This window comes from Hydra vulgaris, chromosome 03 (assembly GCF_038396675.1).
Source record: "Hydra vulgaris chromosome 03, alternate assembly HydraT2T_AEP".
NCBI classification, from domain to species: domain Eukaryota; kingdom Metazoa; phylum Cnidaria; class Hydrozoa; order Anthoathecata; family Hydridae; genus Hydra; species Hydra vulgaris.
Genome location: NC_088922.1, coordinates 58,126,591 through 58,153,366, shown reverse-complemented (window position 1 = coordinate 58,153,366; position 26,776 = coordinate 58,126,591). Strand labels below are relative to the sequence as shown.

General features: G+C 27.8%; 1 protein-coding gene across 1 annotated transcript in view; it reads right to left on the bottom strand.

Moving 5' to 3' along the window:
* Positions 1-26,776, bottom strand: part of LOC101238412 (exportin-4) — a 106,116-nt gene that overhangs the window by 76,312 nt on the left and 3,028 nt on the right. Inside the window, exons 2-4 of the mRNA XM_065793805.1 lie at positions 20,377-20,482; positions 14,044-14,185; positions 12,442-12,580 (exon numbers count right to left, since the gene is read on the bottom strand). Of these exons, the coding sequence (XP_065649877.1) occupies positions 12,442-12,580; positions 14,044-14,185; positions 20,377-20,482 (387 nt within the window). The remainder of the gene's footprint in view (positions 1-12,441; positions 12,581-14,043; positions 14,186-20,376; positions 20,483-26,776) is intronic.

Here is a 26,776-nt window from a genome sequence, read left to right as displayed (position 1 = left end):
ATTTTGAAAAAAGCGAAGGACAAAGTTGGGTTAAAGTAACTCCTTTCAATTATGAAACCAAATTTGTTCAAGATTTTTCATCAGCAATAAATAAAATTAGAAAAATTGCGCGTTTTTTTAGAAAATCATCTGTAAAAAATGATTTCCTGCAAAGAGAGTGTCAAGAAAAACTGAGAAAAGAAAAAGTGATGATAATTGATGTACGTACACGCTGGAACTCTATGTTGGCAATGTTAAAGCGTTCTTGGAGTTAAAAGAAATAATAAAATCAGTACTAATAAATTTGTCAGTTATTCATTTATATCCAACAAATTGTGAAATTAGGCAGGTTGAGGAAATTGTAGAATCATTAGAAATCATTGAGGTAAGTTCACTTGCATTGGGAAGGCGAGATTGCAATATAATTGAAGCTTTAAAAATATTTGAATTTTTACTTTCTAAATTGAAAACTCAATCAAGTGAAACTGGTATGAAATTCTATGAAGCAGTAAGTAAAAGAATATTTGAACGTATAATTATTAATGGAGAAGACTTGTTAGAATATGATCCCAACACTCACCTAAAAGCACTTACACAAAAAAATGCAATATTAAAACGACCAACAAGAAACGAAATTGCTCTAACAATTAAAGAAATTGTTCATCGTTTATTTCTCATTGATTAGAATGTTAATGAAAATAGTTTAAATCAAGAAGATGAGGCTACTCATGAATGTACTGAAAATATAACAAAAAAAAAAGAATTGAATCGCATTTTGTCAAAAAAAAACACCTATGTTTCAACTGTAGTAAATTTTCAAAACAACGTTTCATCTATTAAAAAAGAAATGAGCATTTTTGAAAAAATTAACAAAAGAAGTGGAAGTCATTTATTTGAACAAATGTACAATGCTTTGTTAACTATTCCACCATCGTCGGTTAAAGCTGAAAGATGTTTTAGTGTGGCAGGGCTTTTTGTAACAAATTTGAGAACATCCTTAAATGATGAAACTATTGATTCTTTATGCTTTCTTCGCTCATATCTTTTACAGAAGCAAAATGGACATGAAATAGACGTTATTTAAACTTGTTTATATTAAAAATTTCTTATAAAACTTATATTTGAACTTCTGAAACGTTTTTCACTAATGTATTACGATTTAGTTATAAAACTTATTATGTTTTCAATAATTATATAAATTAAAATTCTTTGCCTCTTCTAACCATTATAATATTATAACCATTCTTATTACAGAGGACTGTTTTATTACTTTGAAACAAAATAAATTTATATTTAAAAAAACTCAAATAATACTATTTCTTGTGTAATTAAAGGGAAACTTTATTTTTCATAAATTAATCGATTAATCGTTTTTTTTTAAAGCAATTAATCGTTAATCAAAAATTTCTCAAAATGATTAATCACAACACCCTTAATCTTCACTTAAGATATAATTGTAAAACTCATCACAGAGTGGCCTGGTGTGCCACTCTTTGTCAACATTATGTAAATTTTGTTGACTATGAATTAAACAAAATAAACAAAAAAACAAACAAATATATATGTGTGTGTGTGTGTGTGTGTGTGTGTGTGTGTGTGTGTGTGTGTGTGTGTGTGTGTGTGTGTGTGTGTGTGTGTGTGTGTGTCTGTGTGTGTGTCTGTGTGTGTGTGAATTTATATACAGGGATATAAAGTCTTAAATGGACTCCGCTTTTATATCTCTATTTTTTCCTGGTCTCTGGTTTTCAGAAGCTCTGAACATGTTTGTTGACCAATGATCTGCTATATGAAAAAAAAAAAATTTAATGACCTGAAACATACCATTTTTATGCCCGGAGTCTTAGAGTCCTGTAGTCCTTGCCACCATTATACCTACGGACTCAGTGTTTAAAAAGTGATTGTTCTTCTACCTTAAAGTCCTAATTTTTTACCAATAGTAGTCCACAAGTTTTTTTAATAATATTAGAGCTAGATACCAAAAGCTAGGAAAAATTATATATATATGCATATATACATATATATACATATAAATATATATATATATATATATACATATATATATATATATACATATATATATATATATATATATATATATATATATATTATATATATATATATATATATATATATATATATATATATATATATATATATATATATATATATATATATATATATATATATATATATATTTATATATATTATGTTAGTGCATTCTACAAATAGAGTGCTCAATGTTCTTAAAGAACAGAGCAATAATAAATTAAATTAGTAAAAACACTGATTTAATTTTTATCTTCAACAACTTGTTTCTCCATTAGTAGGTTCATCAGTAGGTTCATCTTCCTGATGAACCTACTGATGAACCTACTAATGGAGAAACAAGCTGTTGAAGATAAAAATTAGATAAGTATTTTTACTAATATATATATATAAATATATATATATATATATATATTTATATATATATATATATATATATATATATATATAAAAGTAAGATGAAAAAATACAACTTTTTTATGGTACTTAAAGTTTCATGCGGTTTGCGGCACTCATCAGCCATATATTTAAATCAAGAAACAACCGTTCGAAAATACAATTACAAACCGTTACAAAATTAAAAAAAACAATGGAATGAGGTCTGACGTCAAATAATAATAATAATAATAATAATGACAATAATAATAAAAATAATAATAATATGGAAAAACATCTTTTTTAATCGCTAGTGTCATATTGGGAAAGAAGGAATCTGTTTCTATGTCTACACTTAGAAACAATCTCACTCCTTTTATTCAATAAATTAGTATTTTTATAATATAGAATTTCATATTTTTCGGTGAGACATAATTTGCAAGATTTTGATGTTGGATTATATGCTTTACATCGCCTGAGAATTTTCCACTTAACTATAGGGACTAAATTAGCTTCTTTTAACTTCCATACATGTTTTGAGAGTTCAGTATCATTTATGCATTTAGAGATGTTAAATGATTTAACGCGATTAGCGTATCTCTGTCCGTTGTTTAATAAATGTTTAACAAGCAACATTGTATATCAAGCAACTGTTACAATTGATAATCTTGATTCATCTTCTAATGAAAAATCCTGCATTGGGATAAGTGAGACTCCTTTTAAATTAAGATACGCTAATCACGTTAAATTATTTAACATCTCTAAATGCAAAAATGATACTGAACTCTCAAAACATGTATGGAAGTTAAAAGAAGCTAATTTAGTCCCTATAGTTAAGTGGAAAATTCTCAGGCGATGTAAAGCATATAATCCAACATCAAAATCTTGCAAATTATGTCTCACCGAAAAATATGAAATTCTATATTATAAAAATACTAATTTATTGAATAAAAGGAGTGAGATTGTTTCTAAGTGTAGACATAGAAACAGATTCCTTCTTTCCCAATATGACACTGGCGATTAAAAAAGATGTTTTTCCATATTGTTATTATTTTTATTATTATTGTCATTATTATTACTATTATTATTATTTGACGTCAGACCTCATTCCATTGTTTTTTTTAATTTTGTAACGGTTTGTAATTGTATTTTCGAACGGTTTTTTCTTGATTTAAATATATGGCTGATGAGTGCCGCAAACATCATGAAACTTTAAGTACCGTAAAAAAGTTTTTTTTTATCTTACTTTTTTATTTATTTATTGATCTATTTTGTGATTATTTCACTTTATATTGATCACTCTCAAATCAAAAAAATTGATTATTATTACATAATCAAAACAACAATATATATACAACCCTCGGAAATAAGAAAATGAGGTCGGCAATAATTTGCCGACCTCAATCTTTTAGAGATCGGCATCAGGTCGGTAAAAATTATTTGATACAAAGGTCTTACCATAAAACATAGAAACGAGGTCAGCAATTTTTTGCCGACCTCAAACACTTTTAGGTCGGCAGTTGGGTCGGCATTGCCGAATGCCAACCCAACTGCTGACCTGAAAAAAAAATTTTTTTTTGCATTGAAATACAATCAACTTCTGATGTAGGAACTTCAAAATCTAAAAACCTGATCAGTTAGTCTTTAATAAGCCATGTATACTTATGTATTGATTTTAAAATGCTATTTGTATGTAGTCAATAAAGTATGGAGTGTGGTAGCTTAAAAGTTGTCTAATTTCTGGCTGTTTTAAGACACAGTGGTGAATTAACCTTGCAATATAACACCAAAATTAACAACAACTCCTGCAATTTGACCCAGAGACAATTTTACTCATTAATATCAAAAAAAAGTTTTGTTGAACTTTTTTATTTATAGAAAATAGATAATATACAGATATATAAATATGTTACTTATGTAAATTTAAAATTGTAAATGTAAAAGATAATTTATATAGAATTATATACAATTTTCTACGTTTTATTTTGAAAAAGTTTTACTTTTATTTTAAAGTTTACAAGTTTTAAATTTATTTTAAATAATTTGTTCTGTTTTTATTTTAGTTTAGTTTTCGTTTTTAATTTAAATAGATTACCGACTTTTGAAGGAGATTTAGAGTTGAGATACTACAAAAATGCACTTATTAATAAAAATATAAACAAAACAAAAATATTGTATATTTCTGTTGAAATATTATTTTAAAAAATAATCCAAATATAAATATTTCTTAAATCAATATTTTTTTTTTTACACCTTTAATGGTGGAAAAAGCATTTAAAATTGAATTGGCTAAAATATTTTCCTGTCAGACTTAGTGACAAATGGTTTTTTAGTTTAAGGGCGTATTTTAAATTTAATCAAGAATTATTGAAAATTTGCTTGAAATACTTGGTGATTTGACATGTAAACAAATTTCTTAATTAAAATATATTTAAATTTCTATAAATTTCTATAAATTTAAATAAATATATTTAAGGTATATTTAAAATTCCAACTGTTAACCAAATTTCTGAAGCATACTGAGGATACCCTAAAAATTTCAGGCACAAATCATTAGCCAATATAAAGATATTACGTTTAAAGTTATTACTAAAATTGAAAATTGCCAAAAACACTTTTAAAGATTTTTTTCTTACTTTTAAAGGCTCTGTTAATAGTGTTTTTTCAGCAAAATAATCTGAATTTTGCATATCTGTCTCTAAATGGCCTAAATCTTTAATTAATGGCTTGTTTAAGAACAACTTCTTTGGTTAACATTTGTTTTCACCAATATCGAATAATGCTTAATGAACCTCTAAAGAATTTGCTAGTTGCTTCTCACATGTTTTAACATACTATATCATCACTTTATACCATACAATGTCACAAGTTGTCGTCATCAGCCAAGACAAATCTCTGGGCAAAAATATTTGCCAGCCTGTCTGGCAAATAATTTTGCCCAGAGTTTTTTTAACTTGCTCTATTTATTTTTTTTGCCCCTAAAGAAACTCGGGCACCATAACAATATACCACTTGACCCCTTTTCTATGGAGATGCCAACATCCTAACAACATTAATGATTGTGTCACTCTATGCAGACTCTTACTTGACACTATGCAGGAATAAAGTGTTGTTCTTCATGTGTTCTTTAAACTTTAGACAATCGGTGTTTAAGGAAAAAAACTAGACAAATAAAAGTTTTTGGAGCACTTAGGAACAGTCACAGATAAAAAGATGAGATTTAATTGAATGATGAGCAACATGAAAATGAATATTTGTAGATGGCACAAGAGACACTAGCTCTTTAGAGCAGTGCTTAATAAAGTCTTTATAGAAAGAGAAGCAACATAATGACAATGTGAAAATGGTTGGCTCCAAGAGCTGGTCTAACTATGTTTACAATGTGTTTTTGTACCTTGTCTAAAAGAGAATGGGTATCATTAGAAGATATGCTCCAGATATAGCAACAGTATTCCATATAAGGACGGATTTGAGACTTACAGAGTTAAAAAATAGAATCTGGAGTAAGAAAGTGTTGAACACGATAAAGAGATGCAACCTTTGCAGATGCTATTTTTGCAATGAATTTGATATACGGTTTCCAAAAAAGATCGGGAGTAAAAGTTAATCCTAAAAGATAAATGGTAGAAGACTCATTGAGTACATTACCGTTCATAAATATAGGAAGATCTAATTTATTGCGATAACGACTTGCTGAAAAAAATTAGGTTTTACCTGAATTGAAGTTCACCAGCCACTGTGAGCCCCATGATGTAGCAAAAGTAAAATCTTTTTCAAGCTCAAATGCCCCCACCAGGCAATCAGAGAGTGTTGGCTTCTTATCGAGACAAGAATAAACCGTAGTATCATCAGCAAGCAATGCCACCTTAGTATTAGAATATCTGAAAGACTGTTAATGTAAATTAAAAAGATTAAAGGCCAAGGAATGAACCTTGAGAAACCCCTGAAGTTACATGATATGTAGAAGAGTGTTGTCCATCGAAGACAACTTTTATACTACGATTGGAAAGGAAGGATTCAATAATTTTAAAGATGTTACTAGATACACCGTAAGAAGAAAGCTTATGGAGAAAATCAGCATCCCAAACTTTATCAAAAGCTTAAGAAATAACAAGAGCGATAGATTTATCTAATCCACGATAAAACCTATCATTTATTACTGTTAGCAAATCAGATTTAGAATGAGGAAATTGAAATTCATATTGATGATCAGAAAGTAAGTTATTAGATTCAAAATGAGAGATGAAGTGTTTGTTAATTAAAATTCAAAAACCTTGTTTATGATATGAAGAAGACTAACGAGACAGTAGTTGGACGAGTCAGATCACTCTCCAGAATTTTTGAAAATAGAGATAACAGATGCTGCTTTCCAGCAGGCTGGAAAAAAGGTATTTTTTTCCGGACCACAATCTGTAGAAAAGTCTAAGCAAGTAATTACTTTAGATACCAAAGCTGGAGTGATATAAATATCAAGCAGTGGATCAACCTATTTGTCAGCTATATCAGGTAGAACGCGACTAGTTTAATTGAGATATGATTTGATGAAAAGTAGTAAACAATTCAACTTTGTCTTTAGGTGAGGCGACAAAATCTGAACATTACAAGAGAGGTGGAATAATAGATTTTCCCTTATTATTGATACTGTTAAAGGTTCTCCATAAGTCACGAGAGGCTAATTTTTGTGATAAAATACAAGATTTTATGACTTAAGAATAGCGGGATTTGGCATAGAACAAAAACTTTTTACAATGGTTTCTAGCAATAGTAAACAGACGTCTATTTTCTGGAGAATAGTTTTGCTAATAGATATGGAAGTAATGGTTTCAATTGGAAATTGAAGCAGTACAATGTGTGGAAAACCATGGAGGAGAGTGAGACTTGACTTCAAATTGTTGAGAGAGAATTTAAGATATCATGCCAGCCCAAATCCATGAAGTTATGTAAAAAGCACATTTGTCAGCAGGAAGATGAAAAATTTCTACTCAAGGGCCTTCACGAAGAAAATCACAGAAAGAATCCCAGTCAGCTTTAAGGTAGTTGTAAGAGGTACACTGATAGGGGTATTCTGATGATTAAGAAGAATGGGATAATAGTTGATCAGAAGGACCTAAAGGTGAATGTGGAGAAACTGAGCACTGACTAGGATCAGAAACAAGACATAAGTCGAGTAGAGAAGGTAAATGATTCGGGTTGTCAAGAAAACATGTTGGAAAGTTGACTTTTTATGTTATAGATTGAGACAAGCAAAAGTTGTGGGCCTTAACGCCTGCAGAGTCACTGACACTAGAGCCAAACCATTCAATGTGATTAGCATTAAAATCACTAACAACAACGATATTGACTGATGACAAAAGAGAGAGGGCTTGGTCAATTTGATCAGAAACAACATCAAAAAAAGTGCAGTCTTGAGATGAAGGAGAGCGATTAGAACAAAGAGAAAGACGATAGAGTAAAGTTGTGCTAAACGAAAGGACATAAAAGAATAATCAGTGGTTTCAAACCTAGTTTCTTGACAGATGGATGAATTCATGTGAATGTAAATGCCCAGGCCAAGCATGTGACTAATGGAATCTTTACAAATTAAAGAAAGATAACCATCATCACTAAGATCACAAGATGAGACAGCCTCATCTTGTGATCTTTATTATTTAAATTAGTCTCACAAAGAGCAAGTTAGTCTGGTGAACTTTGCAAGAGATAAGACTCAACACAAAAAAACTTTCTTCGAAAACCACGAATATTAGTAAATGATAGGTATGGAGAACTTGGTGATGACGATAGTTTTTTGTGTTTTATAGTTTTTGGTACTTTAGTCATACCTAAATGAATCAATATTACCATTACCAAAAAGAATCAATATCAAAAATACTGATGTATTATGCCCTAAACAAATATCTGAGGTGTTTAATAAATATTTTACAAATGCCGGACTTCATCTTGCTAACAAAGTGATACCAACCTTGTCACCAACCTATAATTTTTTTTAAATCTACAACCATCAGATGACACAACATTGCATGATTTTGACTTAACATTAAAAGAAGCTTTTTTGTCTTCAAAAAAGAATAAATCACCAGGATTTGATGATATACCCAGTAATATACTTATTGCAAATCAAAAAAGTATTAGTAAACTGTTGTTTTATATAGTAAAACTTTGTTTTGATCAAGGGGTATTTCCTGTTGTACTAAAATTATCAAAAGTATTTCCAGTTTATAAAAATGATGATCATTCTAAGGTCTCCAACTAAAGGCCTATATCAGTGCTTTCTTTATTTTCAAAAATATTCGAACATCTAACTTACAATAGAATCTTTGATCATTTTACTAAAAATAATTTATTTTATTCAAAACAATTTGGATTTCAGAAAAATCATTCAACTGAACATGCTTGTATTGAATTAGTTGATCAAATAAATAATGGCTTTAACAAAAATAAATTTACATTAGGTATATTTATCATTCTCTCAAAAGCCTTTGACACTCTTGATCATTGTATTTTTTTGGAAAAGTTGAAGCATTATGAAGTAACTAATATGGTCTACTATTGGATTAAAAGTTACCTCACTGATAAAAAATAATATGTTGTAAATCAAGAATGCGGAATACTTAAAATCACGTGTGGAGTCTGCAAGGATTGATACTTCATCCTCTCTTTCTTTTAGTTTATATAAATGAGTTAATGCATTAGTAAAGTTAAACCCAAGTATGTTCACAAATGACACAAACCTATTTCTTTTTAACAATAGTATCAAACAACTTTATGCAGACATGAATTTTGAATTAAGTAAGATAAATGACTGGGTTATGGCAAATAAACTTTCATTAAACGTTGAAAAAACAAAGTATACTTTATTTCATGAAAAAATGCAAGAAGAAAATCTTCCCCTTAAATTACCAGCCCTATTTTTAAATAACATACAACGAAAAAAGCAAGACTATATAATGTTTTTAGGAATACTTGTTGAAAAAAATTTATCTTGGCTTCCCCATATTAAATATTTACAATCAAAAGCTAGTAAAACAATTGTCTGATGTACCGAGTTCATCCATATGTAAATACAGTTTGCCTAAAGCTTTTATACTTTTCTTTAATTCTTTGTTTTATTAACAATGCTAATATAACATTATTTATGAATTATTTACAGGAAAAAAAGAGGGGAGCATACTAAACCCTTAATGAGAAATATTATAGTGATGGATGTAGAGGAAATATATTTTTATCAGCACCTAATTTTCATGTATAATTATAATAATAATCTAACACTGGCTAACTTCATTTGTAGATTTGAGAAAAATGTAAACGAAAAGTATTTCTAAAGATCAATTCAATCAAACTCCTTCAAACTGCCAAGAAAATTAAATAAGTATACAAAATATTCAATAGCATATTATGGACCTAAGTAATGGAATTCTTTTCAAAAAAAACCCTTTTGTAAATTTATTTAAATGAATTTTACTTATTATTCTTAGTAGGTACTGATGATATATGTGTCTTTTAATGTAAAATTTTTTAATCTTTGTGTATATGTTTGTATATATTTCTAAATCTTTGAATATCTAAATTTGAAATATAGTTATTGCAAAATACCATTGTAGTTGTAAAAATAGTTTGCTTTCTGACTATATCTTTAGTTTATTTTATATTTTTTTATTTTATTACTTTTATATTTCTAACTCTTTTTGACAATATTTTATTATATTAAGGTGCTCTATGAGAAGATTGAGATGATATTGCATCATCCATATCTTCTTTGAGTCTCCGTCTGTTTTTAAAATATTTTATTAACTGATATTTACCATGTAAAACTCATCTGTAATTTATTTTACCAGGGAAATATAAAATTAAAAAAAGTAAAAAAAAGTCATTTTTAAATTTGTTAAAGAACTTTACTCAAAGCATAGAGTTTTAGAGCTGTATTAAGAGATAATAGAATGAGTTGCTTGTCATAAAAACAGAAACACAAGCAAAACCCATGCATTGAGTGAAGAAGATCCAGCAATTAACATCCTAAACTGGAAACAATGTATTATAAATATACCTGCATCAGCCTAATAGATGAAGAAGGAATGCGAGGCTGGTCAACAAATAGAATCTGTTTACCCCTTAAGCCTTTGCCTAGGAGGCCTTCTTCAAGACAGTAGCTGGATGCGTTTAACATCTGCCCAAGATGAGTATTTTTATCGAGACACCATCTCTACCCTTTATTCAATCAAGATCCCCAAGGCAGGGGGTGTTTTAGGCCGGAGTTGGCTTCTCCTAGTCTTTGCCTAAAAAAAGCATATCCTACACGGCAACAGGATATGAAGCAGGTTGTATTGGGTTACATGTCACCAGTAGCAGGATAACCTGACCCGACTTTAACGCTTTCACTTCAGCTATAATCACAAGCTTTCAATTAAGTCATAGATTTAATTGAAAGTTTATGTGAAACAAATGGATTTTACACCTTTTATGTTTTTTTGTTATATTGCATATAAAATAATTATTTGTTTTCAATATTGTATTGAAATTTTTTTGTCTATAACAGTTTTATACTTTTTTATACTTGAAATTGTTTGTGTATAAACAAAACCAGTTGATTTTAAACTCAGGAAAAATGTGTGTGTGCGTGTGTGTTAGAAGGTAGGAATTCTATACAAGTGATGAGAATTGTAAACTAATTTATAATGCTGTTGAATCAATTTATAGTGAAGTAGGCAAAAGATTTTGTAAATTAATATAAGATATCTTTTTATTTTGTAATAGAAAAAAAAATCAACTTGAAGAGTAAACTATTACTGCAATACGATGAATATGCTGATAAACCAAGTAAACAGGATTTTTTTGTATAGAAACATTACTTGCGAGTATGATTTCTATACAGATGATGAAAATGCCTAAGTTTAATCAATGCCACATTGTAATAATTACAATGAAACAATACAGTTCATTTATTTAATTTACGAAGAACATGATAAAATCAAGAAAAGAAAAAATATTCATTCACTAGATTACACAAAACCTTTTTATTTGAGTATTAATCTGGAAACATTTAATGTAAAAAGTTTTAGTGTAGAAACACTACATTTTTGTAAAGAATCTATACCAGTGACGATAAAGAGGATATATCACTCAGTCCTATGTTACTTGGCATGTGTGAAATAATTGCTTTTTTCGAAATTTTAATAGAAGCAACATTTAATTTTATATAAAGAATGCTTAATCAATTGAATTTGTCAATAAAGCAGATAATTTGTCGTTATTTGTTTCTTTTTTGAAAATTAGTCCAGAAATTCGACATTTTTGCAGTGTTTCTATACCATGCATTTATTAGACATTGCTATAACAAAACCCTCATGAGATGAATTGGCAAAATAACATCATAGCATTAAAGACACAAAAATATTTCGGAAAAAATATGTTTCACGAAATAAAATATTCGTAATGTATTCGTAATAATATTTTTTCTCTTTTCAAAAAACAGCGGATTTTTGTGTTAGTGAAACGAGTAAATTACTTTCCTAGTTTTTTAAGATTAGTGCTAGCCACATGCCTAAATAAAAATTAAACTGATTCATAGCAAATTTAAACTTGATAACAACAAATATAGAAACATGACACAAATATCACATTTTATGCGCTATCTTTAAAAAACTCATATTTATTAAAAAATTCATATTTAATAAAAAACTCACATTTGTTAAAAAACTCATATTTTGATGTTAAGAATTTAATCTAAAAAATTTCTGAATTATTGATGCAAAAACTATAATATTATCACCAACCATTGTGAAATAGGAATTTTCAGTAAAAATGTGAGTTTCTATACAGAAATTGGTCTAATGATGATGATGATGATGATGATGATGATGATGATGATGATGATGATGATGATGATGATGATGATGATGATGATGATGATGATGATGATGATGATGATGATGATGATGATGATGATGATGATGATGATGATGATGATGATGATGATGATGATGATGATGATGAGAATTTTTTTTTTAAATAATTGAATATACTAATTCACAAATTTATTTAACTTACCATTGCCACATTTCCACTTGCCAGCAGTTGTTTTAATCCATCAACTAATTTTAAACGAGCATCAATATCATCTAATGTTCCAAGTTTAAAAACAATGGCAATAACTTGTAGCAACTGCTCACGAACATAGTGTTGCAAACTAGATCAATAAATAATACCTAGTTGTTAATTTATTTACTTATTGATTTTCAAAAAAATATATACACAATTATTTTTTATTAAAAAGAAAAAGATATCTCACAAGAAAATTAAAAAACATAACTTTATTTTTAAAAAAATGATGTTGACGCATCTATTTACAAAGAAACAGTCTTATTTTTATAATTTTTATAAACCTTGCACAAAATATGTTTTTTTAATAAGTAAATAATAAAGTTGCGTGGTAGAGCGCTCACTTTTTTTAACTAATTAACAAGCTAATTCCAGTGAATAACCATTAAAAACATTAAAAATCTTTATTAGTGAGTTTTCTGTCTTTGAATTTAACATCTAAAATAGACAACAGATTCTCAATTAAATTAAGTTCAGGGGATTGTGGTGATCAATCAAATGCAGATATTCCTGCATTTTGTATATATCTTTAATTTTTGCCGTATGCTTTATGTCATTGTCTTACTGAAACAGTTTCCATTCGGAAATGGATGTGTTATTCTTAGTTTGGATTGGTAAACTAAAAGAAAATGATAATTATGTTGGTCCGTGATTCCATCAATAATGTACAGGTTTCCCACTTCATGAGCAGTAAACATACCTCAAACCATGATTTTTTTACTATGTTTTTCTCTGGCATGTGTAAACTCTGGATTAAATGGTTCACCATTTTTTTCTATATTCTTCCTCAATTACCATATTCTCAATAATCATATTGCAGCAAAGGTGACTCACCTGTTTATATAATACTTTTCCATTGGTCTAAAGCTTAAGTGATCTCGGCACCTTTTCCTAGCTTTATTTTTGTAACAATTGTATTCGTACATAACTTTTCAAGGTTTAAATTTTACTTTATCTGACTTACTGATATCCTACAGTTCTTTATTACTTTCCTCACAATCAATTTATCTTCTCTTACTGTAGTTTTTTGATTCCGACTTGCTGCTACTTAAATTTTGAGATAAAAACCTAGACATGTATGTATGTATGTATCTACAGTATGTATCTAGTATGGATCTACAGTTTAAAGATTTAAACTGCAGATCTGCCAAAATACTATAATTATGAATGTCTCATAACTAATTAACGTTGAATTTTGGTTACTATAGTAACAATACAATAGTAATCTTTTTCTTTTTTTTTAGACTTCATATTTCTGGAGCTCTAAAAATGATTACAAACTTCTAAACCTCGTTTAGAGAAAACACCCTCAGAGATAAATATTATGAATGATTGATAGTGATAGATTAATATATGAATTTATAAAAATATCTATAATTGATTAAAATAATTGACTAAATTAAGGCATCAACATTATTTATTATAAACATAGTAAAAACAAAAAGTAAAAACAAATACCAATAAAAGATTAAAAAAACAACAACTGAATTCATTTTCTGAACTTTAATTGAAAGAATATAAACTTAATAAATTAAAATATTTTAATCATACTCTGCTCTTTCCATTGCACAACATAATAGGAAAGAACATAATGAATCAATATCTTCTTTTTTCAGTAACGCCCATTCACGGATAATAGCTTCTTTTATTGTTACAGCTGCTTCAAATAATACATAATCAACTTTGCAAGTTTCTAAAATTAAAAAAAAATATTATTTGTTTAAATATTGTTGTCAGTATCTGACAAAACCAGACAACTTTGTACTTTTTCACTGGTTTACTAAAAACTGGTTTACTAAAAACTGGTTTACTAAAAACTGGTTTACTAAAAAGCAAAGCTTTTTATTAAAAAAGATAAATATGAAAAATTTAAATTTGAGCAACCCTCATATGTAGTAGAACATTAAACCGCAACATTAACATAAAACATTTGTTAAAATTACTTAAGTAACTTTCATTTGATAAAATTACTTAAGTAATTCAGATACTAGTCAGCTATATAGAAAAAAAAACATATTAATTATGAAAAAAACAAATTATGTTTGGGTCCCTAAAAAACTTTTCTTTTTTTTTTTTAATTTTTTACGCATCAATTTAAGAGTGTTAATTAATAAAAACCAAAAAAATTAGAAAAAAAAATGGTTTCATTGTATTTTATAATACTGATATGTCAATCTAAAAATTACTAATAAAATCAAATAATTTTGTATTGTTATTTAGAACTAATTTATAATGAGTAGTATGCCTGAGCTGTCTCCTTGCTGTATTGGTAAAGCATTAAATGAACAGTGCTATCTTATCAAGTTTAACAAGTCTAAAAAAAGGAAATGTTATAAAGAAATGTCTAAACTGAACCAAAAACTTTTTTTAAGAAGCAAAGTAAAACTCCCTGTGATCCATAGATTTTATTTGTAACTATCACAAGAAAGTTTACTTGAGAATGAACATCGAAGGTATTATTGTAATCCTTTGAACAAGCACGCAAAAAAAAGTGAAAAGTAAGTTTCAATATTTAAACTAATACCTTTAATTTAATACCAATACCTTTGGCAATAAATTTAAAATATTATTATATTATATGTTAAGCAATATTTAATAATTATTATCTTTTACTTTATAGATTCTCTTAGATTTATCATTCTTTCATATGCAAAAGATTTTGGTTTAATACCTGGCCTAAAAATCTGCATTAGTTGCAGAAAAACACTGTATTGCAAACATCACGATATAAAAGAAAAACCTCAAGAAAAAGAAATTTATGTTGACAACCCAATATCAAAAGATCTTAATTTAAGTATTGCAAGTTTTGGATGTTCACCTCTCAAACCTGTTTCAAAAAAAGATAGATTTGCGTAAGGAATAAGTAAAAACAACTATTTAAACAAAATTATGACTCAAATCAGGTCAAAATTTGACAAAACATTGTCAAAATCATAAGATCTTACACTAAGTCAGGAAAGTTGGTCAATAGAGGAAACTCAGCAGTATTTTTTAACTTCAAAATGATCTGTAATACAAGCCAGATAATGAAAAAAACAAAGTGGAATATTATCGAAACCTTCTCCAGAAAAAACTAAAGAAAACTAAAAGATAGAAAACTAAGTAGAGATGTAATTATAGAGGTTGCTCAACTCTATCAATACAATGAAATTCAAGGATTTGTCCAGGAAAGAAAGAGTTTGTGTCACTTAAATTAAATGATCTAAAGCAACATATCCAAAAATGACTTTTTTTAGTCAATATGAAAGAACTTCACCACTCGCAGAAATGCACCATCCAAGGGGTGCATTCTTGTGAGTTGTGCTTCTGGTCTGCATGCAGTTTATGCTTGTCAGTACCATCATAATGTAAAAATTCTTGTACAGAAAATTCTGGGAATTGCTGATTACAAAAGCTTATTGAAATGAATGATTTGTAGCATTGAAATTAGAGATTGTAAAACATCTTGTTGTATGAGCTAGTTTACAGTCACTTATCCTAGATCCTGACACATCAAGCAAAAATGGTGTGTTCAACATGTCAAAAGAATATTATTTATTTTTGTTGACAAAGTTTTTATAGGAAAACATATTACAAACTTCAATTTGGAAGAGAAAAACCATCACAGTTTCATTCCAATATCACTTACCTCAATAAAAAAAAGAATTTCATTTGATGGTGTATGCACTAATGTGGATGTTTTTACCTGTAGAGTTTATATAAATGAAATTTCAAGTTGCACACCAGGAACATATGTGGCCTGCGTTTATGATGCTCAATGGTATATAAGAAGTATTCTTAATATTTTAGAAGTGTATTAAGATTTTTATATTAAATTTATGAAAAAGTCTTCTTTATGTAGCAAACTCATGTGGCCATGCAGAGATGATCTCTGTTGGGATGCATATTTTATGCAGAGTTCTATCTCTGAAGGTTCAGTCTAACAGAAGAAGATTTTATAATATTGACTTTTAAAAAATCAATGAGATTAATTTATTATTTGAGAAATTTAATTATAATTTTTTTTTTTAATTATAATTTTGTTTATTGTCTTAAAAACATTTTATTGTCTTAATAGCTAAAAAAAATTTTAACTGAAATTTTAAGTTATATATAAACAAATATTCTAAAGTTATATACAAGCAAATATCTTAAAATATTTAGTGTTACACATTTTGTATTTAAAACATTTGCAAATTTTTTCATCACTTCAATTTACAAATTGCAAAAAATTTTATTTGATTTCTATTTAAAAAAAAATTGTTATAAAGTGGGGGTAATAAGTTTTTATCTATTGGGGTTATAAGGTTATAAACATTGGTATTTTTTATCATCATTTTATTACAAATAACATTATTTTATTTAATGCAATTATTCATTTTGTTAACATCATAGTTTTGAAAAGACAAACAAATAACTTTAATTTGTTTTTATGGAAACCTTACCTGACTTTTAGAGACTATCTTTTAGGATTATAAATAAGTGCCCAATAATTTTTTTGGTTTTAATTAATTAACACTCTTGGATTGATGTGTATAAGAAAATTAAAGGAAAAAAAAAGTGCTATCTTAGGTAACAGATGCTTTGCATCAGGGATCAATTTTTAAAAAATCTTGGCTCATTTTGATGACCTATAACTTTTTAACGCAGCTCTTTAATCTACTGATTTTTTTTAATATTTATCCACCACATGCAGATCAACAGATAATTTGATTTGTATTAATTTTTGAACTAGTTTTTAAGATTAGGCTCTTTAAAATCACAAAAAATTTCAAAAAAAAAATATCAACTCTAGCTCACCATTATGGAAAAGACTAAGATGCCAGATTTTAAACTTTTTGTTTTTTTAAAAGCATTCATTGCATACTTGCTACCATAAAATAGTTGAAGTATAAAGCCAACTTTTTCAAAAGTTATTAGCTGTTAAAAACAATGAAAAAAACCTTTTCCTAAGAAGAGTAAAATTTAATGCAAAATAGCCCACTACTTAAATAGTGTTTTCTCAAGAACCATATTATGTGAAATTTTTAAAACATGCTTTCCTTATATATATGTACAAAATCAAAAAGTTTCAAAAAAATTTGAGATGGCCCATAAAGAACTTTATAAAAACTTGCTTCATTTGGCATAGAATGACCCGTTAATTAAAAACATGAATTCTTTTATTGTAATTTTAGTTAACACAGAGGCGCAACTGGGTTTGCCAATTTATTTTTGACACCCTTTTAGCTTTGTAACTTTTTCTATTGTTATTATTTTGCAATAGTTCAACTATTTTGTGTTTAAAGCATTTTTTATTTTAATTATAAATTGCTCTTTATTTCAGAATACTTGACTAACAATAGACCAGGTTTAGAGTATAAATCCTTCATTGCATAAAATTGAAACTTTTTGCCAGGCAAAAAATTAAAATCTTCTGCTATAATTTTCAAAGAAACAAATCTGTTTTTTAACTGCATCTTATTGAATCAATGATTGCAAAACACGAAATATTGAACTTATCCAAGTTGGGTCCATCATGTTCTCTTGACATTTATTTTCTTTTTGCTTTTCTTTTTTAAACTACTTTCATTTTGTAAACTTTGGCAAAAAACTTATATTTTGATAGTTCTTAAGCCTTTAGAGTCATTTACAAGTTTTTTTTATCAACAAATATGATCAATTAATATCCAGGTATTTTTTTTTTATATAGTGCTAAATTGACATGAGCTAAATTTATTTTTTCCAATATCAAACTCCAAATAGTTATAAATGCAATTAACTTTTAACTATTGATTTGATGATGCAATGATTTAAATAACTCATCATTAAGGAACGATTATCCTTCATTTAAAATAATGATGTTTCATATATAAACAATTTGTTTATATATGAAATAGCATTTGCTTTGAAACACTACATTGCATCCATGTGCTTCTGTAGACTGATTTCAGTAACTTATATTTTTTTTTTCCTTTTACTAGTTAACAAAGAGAAAAAATTGCGGAATGCCAGTTCCAAAAAATATCCCAACATCCACATTGATGCTGGCTGTATGCACAAATACCAAAATGAAATCAGGGTAGAACACAGAAATTAACAAAAAAGGAGATTCTCTTTTTCAAGTATGGCTTGAACTTCGTTGCACTTCACTGCCATGTTGGTCTCATTATCATACCCATAGCCATTTACATTTTCAAGTGATAATCGAATTTTGATTTGATCCTGCTATAAGGCTTTAAGGCGGTTCCTTCTCCTGTGTTTTAGTTGTGCTATTCAATTCAATGAATCTTCTCTTTAACTATATATTTATTACCTAAAAATTTCACAAACCAAATAACTTCAGTTAATTCGTCTTTGTTTGATACATCCGGAGCACTACCAAATGTATACTATAATATTTAGTTTTCTGAGTTTCTTTTATTTTTTCACATTATACTTTTAATGCTTACAAAAAAATTAATTCTGAATTGTTGGCAACAAATAGCTGGTAGGATTTTTTATATGTGTTTCAAGTGAATTTATAAAACCAACACCAAACTGATTCACAAATTTTGACAAATTCAAAAATTTACTACCATCTTGTTTGTGTCCTCGAAAAGCCATCTTGTTTTCAGCACAAAAGAATTTACATTTTAATATTATAGTCAATGTAAGGTGCTATTTTAAAATTTTGTTTTTAAGTGCTGCTTGTGCAACACCGCCAATTAGTTTTTTTTTAAAACAACTTTTTGAGGTCCCTTTTTAAATAATTTTTATTTTGTTAAACTCCAGTCCATATATGAATCAGACTGACAAAATGGAATATTATGTGCACCAGATACAAATAAGTGGCAAGGAAAACAATACACTGTATCTTTATTTTTGCAATAAAATCCCTATCTTTCTATTCAATACCCTTATTTATAAATTTCCAGGACATATTAAAAGCGGCCGTTTGAGACTTCCTTAACTCTACATATTCTGGACCATTTTGAAGTAGAAACAACCTGATATTATTATAACTTTAATTCCATTTCGATCCATTAAACTTAATGTGCACACATTTTAATTGTCTCATTTAGATTTTGAGTTACTCATTTTACAATATAATGTTGTGTATGTAATGTTGTGTATGAAATGTTGTATATATAATGTTTCAATTAATCTTTCTCATTTTTTTTCTTTAACAACTCATTCTTTGCAATATTGTCCATTTTTATTTCTTATAATCCATATCTAACTTTTAAGTTTGAGTATACTTAACATATTTGTGAAATAAATTAAATATTAGGAATATATTTAATTTATTTTGAATTTGAATTAATTTATTTAATAACTTATTTATTCTTATTAAGAATTTATTGACTGATTTCAGTTACTAAAACTGGACCAAGTATTAATAACAATTAATTCTTAAATTGCTGGTGAAACATTAGCATTTTACAAAACAAAAATCAAACTAATTTTTATTATAGCGATTACTAAAACCTTAAGTTCAACAATAGACAACTTAAGATAAATAAGAAAACTTTTTTTTTTTAATGTTACTCACATCCCCTAGGCCGAGAAGGCCACTACAGTCAAGTACTTTATTGTAGTTACAATCCCCTCTTAACTTTTTAACTCTGAAACATGAACCTTGAAGATCAACTGCACAGAGAAACAAGTTCAATATAACTTTTTTGTTATCGAGAGTAACAATAATATTGAAACTTTTAAACAAAAATTTCAATGCTATTGTTAAAAAAATCTCTAAAAAATTTTTAAAATAAAAATTTTATTAGAGATTTTGTTACATCCATGATAATTGCTGCAATCCCGAACTGTTCTTACACCACTGGTTAACAAAACAGATTTACTTTTAAACAAACAACATAAAATTATTTCTAAACAAGACAATTTTAATAAGAAACAAGTTTATAACTTTAATATAATATAACATACCAAGAATCTTTTTTCCTAATTCATACGGAGTTCTTGTTTTACGAAATTGTAAGAAAATCTGTTCAGCATTATGCCTTTCCTCAGATGATACTGCAGTCGGGGGAGCCTGAATATTTATATAAAAATTTATTAATACTTCATTAAAACTTAAATAAAATGATCAAAGAAAAAAGCTAAGTAAATTGATACTATGGTTCTGGAGTTTATAAACAAGTTCAACATTTTAGGAGATTCACACACACACATACACACCTACAAAGTTAGTAGAAACAGTAAAACTAATAAAGTCAGGATTCTCGTGCTTTTTTTCACAGTTGTACAAAATAAAATAAAAAAGACTTTTTCTCAGAAAACTATTAGCTTGCAGCAAAACTATAATGCATACATAATATTTAAAAATGCAAAAAATTTAAAGCGTAATAATTTTGTGGCTAAAAAAAACATTTTCTGTAAAAAAAAAATTTTAATTTTCTATAAAATCTTATGGAGGAAGAATTTCAACTTTACTTAGTCATAACTCTAAAATAATCAATTTTTTTCAAAAAAACTTGACAGAAAAGAATCTTGTTTACATAATGGATTTGATATATAAATATCCTTAAATTTGATTTCACTGAACAGCCAGATCTAAGTATGCTCTGCATGTTTTTAGAACAATTGATACTCTAAAAGACAATAGTTGGAGCATTTCTTCTGTATACTATATGCAAGATAAATGATTTTTGAAGTTCTTTTTGAAATTTTTGAAATTACTTTTTATTTCATGATTCATAAAAATTTTTATAAATCAGCGTGATGACAGATCTATGACATTTTATTTTATGAAAATAATTCATAGATTAAAATTAACATTACTTTAAAAATGTATATTTGGTAATATTCAAGTCTATTTTATTTATTTTAATACATTTCTCTGTAAATATCCCTGATATTTGCAAAGAATTACAAATAACAATGCTACATATTGCAAATATCAATGATGCATTTATTTTTTTCTTGTTATTTAAAAGTTGCAAAAGTGAACATTCCAAATGCATGAAAAACTTTGTGGACCGTAGGTAGTGAGGTTTTCCTAACACCTTAGTAGCTCTCTAAGAGACCAATTTGATCAAAAGCTGTAATATTTTAAGGCATTGGATGCTTTTGGTTAAATTGTTAGTACTTTTGGTGCATTGACAAGAAGTTTTCTCTAATAATTTAAAACATGACTATAGTACCAAAAAATTTTTAACGCAAAAAAATCATAATCATTAGTAAACCTTACCTCTTGCAACATTTGGCAGACATGTTTGTTTTTAAAGATTTATTTACACACAAAAAAATTGCTTACTAAAATACAAAATTTGATTTTATACTTGTTACAAAGTGTATGCTTGTAACTTTAATGTTACAAGAATATATAAATAACGAGTGTTTCTTACCTTAAAAAAGTCTTTAGACGAGCTTTGGGTTTTCACGGCTATCCATTTATTAACAACTTTACTTATTTGATAAAAAATTTGACAAAGTCAAAAAAGCTATAAAAGTTTTTACTGCTTATAAAAAATATTTTTATTTGCTTATTGTAATAGAATTCAGGAATTTAAAGAACTATAACAAATTAAGTTCCACAATAAAAGTGTTTATATAATTAAAAAAATTTTTAGCAGAACATTTAATTGTCATTATATTTTTTTATTTTGTTCAAATTGAGACAAACTTATATAATTCATTATAATTAATATATAAAATATATAATACATTACATAAAATAAAAATTATCATCAATTTAGCGTAATAACTTCACACTTTATCAGTTTTTATAACTTTATAAGTTTATATTTTATCAATATAATTTAGAGTGTAATAGCTTTATATTTATCAGTTAGTCCAATCTAATTAAAAACATTTCCATTTTAATTGGCGCACAACTGCTAAGAAGTAAAGAAGTTTATTATGCAATTATTGGTTTATTTTTTAAAAAAAATTTTTACATCTCAGTTACATTGGTAATGCTTTTCTTTTATAAACAACTTGACCATATTGTCAAACTTGAACATATTTTCATTGTTATAGTATTTTACACCAAGGATTTTAGGGAAAAAAATCTAAACCTGTATTTTAAAAGAAAAGCAAAATTTATTTTTTTTACCAATTCTATTATAACTTTGTATTACAATTATATAATATTTATATTCACATTTATAATACAAAAATTCTGTTTTACTTAAAACAAAACAATTATTGCAGTATAAAATAACTTATATTATAAAGTTGACAAGTTGTTAGCCATTTGTATAGTTAAAATATAATCTCAAGTACTTGAAAAAAAATTAGTGACTGCCCAGAAGAAAAAAAAATTTGCATTTTGTAAGCAAAAAAATTCAATCTGAAACTGGAACATTATCTTTTTTAATCTAATTATTATTTTTGTCTTCACAATAGATCTGATTGCCTACACTTTATGTTATGCTACTCAATGTTGCAATATAATTGGACCTCACTATAATAGCCAAATATCCTAAATTTAAACTTTGGTTTTCAGTTTCTAACATTTTCAGAGACCTTATTAAAGTTGTATGGAATATGCTTGGGGCAAAAAAATAGTCATTGTCCAAAAATATCACTGGTGATCACAATGCATTCCTAAGAATGGAGAATCACTATACACCCACTACTTAATTCTAATTGGTTATCAACACCAATATTTTTGCAAATGATGAATACTATTTCTATTTACTACAATAATTTACATACATAATTACATTACATACATAAATCATAACAAAGCTAAAGATTTAAAAATAAATAAAATGTGCTATCTAAAGATTTTCTGTAAAAAAGCAACAACTCAAACAAGAAGTGTTTTTCAATCCACTTATTATCTGGAATTTTTTTTTTTTTTTTTTTTGCAAAAACTTTTTATTAATTTTTGTATGAGTGGTGAGTGAAAAAGCTAAAAACACAAATATATTACAAAAATATATACCTAAACTTGTATGTATGGAAAAAATTTTTGATATCCAGAAAAATGAAAAGTTAAGAAAAATATGCGGAAAAAGATAATCCCTGATTAATATAAAATAACCAGAACTTTTAAAAGTATAAATCTTACTGGAAAACATCAACAATAAAAGGAGAAAAGGTAGTCTTATAACCAAATGACATAATACAGACGAATTGATAAAATATTTCTGCAATATCAAAAACAAACATAACTGCATTTTAATCGAGTTTGATATTAAAGAGTTCCATCCTTTTATTCTCTAAAGAATTACTTCACCTGGGTGATTTAAAAATATTTTAGACAAATGCTAGACATCAACATCATTCAAAAATCATTTAAAATCATTCAAAAATCATAACTTTTTACTGGAAACAATATTATATAGTTGAAAAACTTTTTTGCAAATAAATAATAGAGCTGAAGTATGTGAACTTTGAAAGACTTTGAAATTTACATACAATAAGAAAAGGGTATAGAATCCATCAAATTATATAAAAAAGCTCTGTTTTCATGGGATTAATTGAATACAATTTAATGGAATCAACAAAAACTTTATTTTTTAAAGAGAAGTTTAATCTAAAACTAACAATAAAAATTTAAAATTACCGAAATAACTTTTGTATCATCAGCCTACAATTTTCAATTTTTTATTTTTTGTGATACATCATCAATACATATAACTAACAGCAGCTCCAACACTAAGCCTTGTGGCACTCCACTTGTTACTTCAATTCTGATTTATAAATCCCAAGAATAACTTTTTGAGTTCTATTACTCAGATATGCTTTAAAACCCCCTCATTAAAACTTCATTTTCACAATATGCTTTTAACTTTATTAACAATATATTGTGTGCCACTGCATCCAAAGCTTTGATAAAGTCTAAAAAAGCTTTATCTATAGATAAACCACTGATGGATCAATTTTACAAGTGAAGTACAATGTTTTCTTCACACCATATAGTCCTTTGGATCTATGAACATGCTCAATTTTTTTTTTGAAAATAGTGAAATTCTAATAATCCCACTTCATGCCATTTCAGAGGCTTTATCAACTATTTTTAACAAACTACAGACATGTTTATATGTGTTGTGTCATCTTTTCTTAACCAACCAGTGTCTTCTATTACATTGCTATCAACTTCAACAATCACACCAAGTGCTACTGAACTAGTATCCACCCAAACTTTTGCCTCATTACCATAAACACTTCGAATTCCTATTGCAGGTTTGTCACTATGTGTTTTTTTAACTATATTGTTCAGCAATTTTTTGAGATTCGAGATCACAGACATCTTTTGGCATATCATTTTTGAGTCCCAGTAAACATGATTTGTTTTTTCCATTAAAACTAATATCATGAGTTGCAGATGATATTCTACCAAGAGCCACTATTCCATTCATAACCATCAAAAAACAACCAAGTGGTTTGAAATCAACTGATCAAAAAAAAATCAATCCACAAAACTGCATTTTTATTTGCTGTGACGACTTAAGTTTGGCTAACATCTTCGCACATTCCATTAACAGTTACCACTAATTAAACCAATATAATAAGAGAGTAGTAAGGCGCCTTATTACTCTATTATTATACCAATATAATAAGAGAGTAATAAGGCGCCTTAATCTTATCTTATTGGTTTAATAAGAGATTAATACCTTATTAATCTCTTATTAAACCAATATAATAAGGCGCCTTTCTTTCTTTCAAAGGAGAATGCAAGAAAGAAAGGCGCCTGACATTATAGTCTGTAAGGTGAAGTGGTCCTGAATAATTGGCGTAACAATAACGTAAAAGACATAATTGTAAACATCTTGGGAATTTAGTTTATATATAAATTATGTTTAAATTCATAAAGAGATATTGGCATTTAACGCATAATTGACAACAGTTACTTTTTATGTGAAACTACACAGTGTCAATGTTCATTTCTGGATTTGCAATTGCTGTAGCAAATAATTTATTAAAATTTTAGTTGTTTTCCTTTTGAAAAGCAAAATGAAAAAATTACATTTGTAATAACTGATTCATTTATTGGTATTGATCCATCTTCCATTTCAAGTGCACATGCCTTCTGATTGATTTTAGTTTTACTGTTTATATATTGGCGTATTGTTATGGATTTAGGTTTGTTACAGCTTAGGGTTAATTAGTAGCAATGAGGCAATTGCTTGGGCTATTAAGCAGAGTTTTAAGTACTATCTATGCATTGAGTCAAGTTTTTCAATCTAATTTAAAAATGAATAAAGTACCAAAAACTACAAAACACAAAAAACAATCATCATCACCAAGTTCTCTAAACCTATCATTCACTAATATTCGTGGTCTTCGAAATAACTTTTCTTCTGTTGAATCTTATCTCTTGCAAAGTTCACCAGAGCAACTTGCTCGATGTGAGACTAATTTGAGCTCAGCTGTCTCATCTTGCGATCTTAGTGTTGATGGTTATCTTCCTTCAATTCGTAAAGACTCCAATAGTCATATGCTTGGCCTCGGCATTTACATTCGTAAGAATTCACCCATTTGTCGTAAAACTAGGTTTGAATCCACAGACTATTCTTTTATATGCTTTCGTTTAGCACCACTTCACTCAATTGCCTTTCTCTTTGTTTTATATTGTTCTCCTTCATCTCAAAACTGCACTCTTTTTGATGTTATTTCTGATCATATTGACCAAGCTCCCTCTCTTTATCCATCAGCTAATATAGTTGTTGTCGGTGACTTTAATGCTCACCACCCTAAATAGCTAGGCTCTAGTAGCAGTGATTTTGCAGGCATTAAAGCCAACAATTTTTGCCTTTCTCAATCCCTAACTCAAATAGTCAACTTTCCAACTCGCTTTCTTGACAACCCGAATCATCTACCTTCTCTACTTGACTTATGTCTTGTTTCTGATCCTAGTCAATGCGCAGTTTCTCCACATTCACCCTTAGGTGCTTCTGATCACAGTTTGATCTCTCTAAAACTTATATCTCATTCTTCTTCATCACCTGAATCCCCCTATCATTGTACCTCTTACAACTACAGTAAAGCTGACTGGGATTCTTTCCATGATTTTCTTTGTGATGGCCCTTGGGTAGAAATCTTTTGTCTTCCTGTCGACAAATGTGCTTCTTACATGACTTCGTGGATTCAAGCTGGCATGGAATCTTTTGTTCCCTCTTGACGATTCCAGGTCAAGCCTCACTCTCCTCCATGATTTTCCTCACATTGTGCTGCTGCGATTGCCAATCGAAACCGTTACTTCCATATTTATCAGCAAAACAATTCTCTAGGAAACAGGCATCTGTTTATTGCTGCTAGAAACCATTGTAAAAATGTTTTGTCTAACACCAAAGCCCGCTATTCTCAAGTCATGAAATCTCGTATCTCATCCAAAAATTAGGCTCTCATGACTTCTGGAGAATCTTTAATA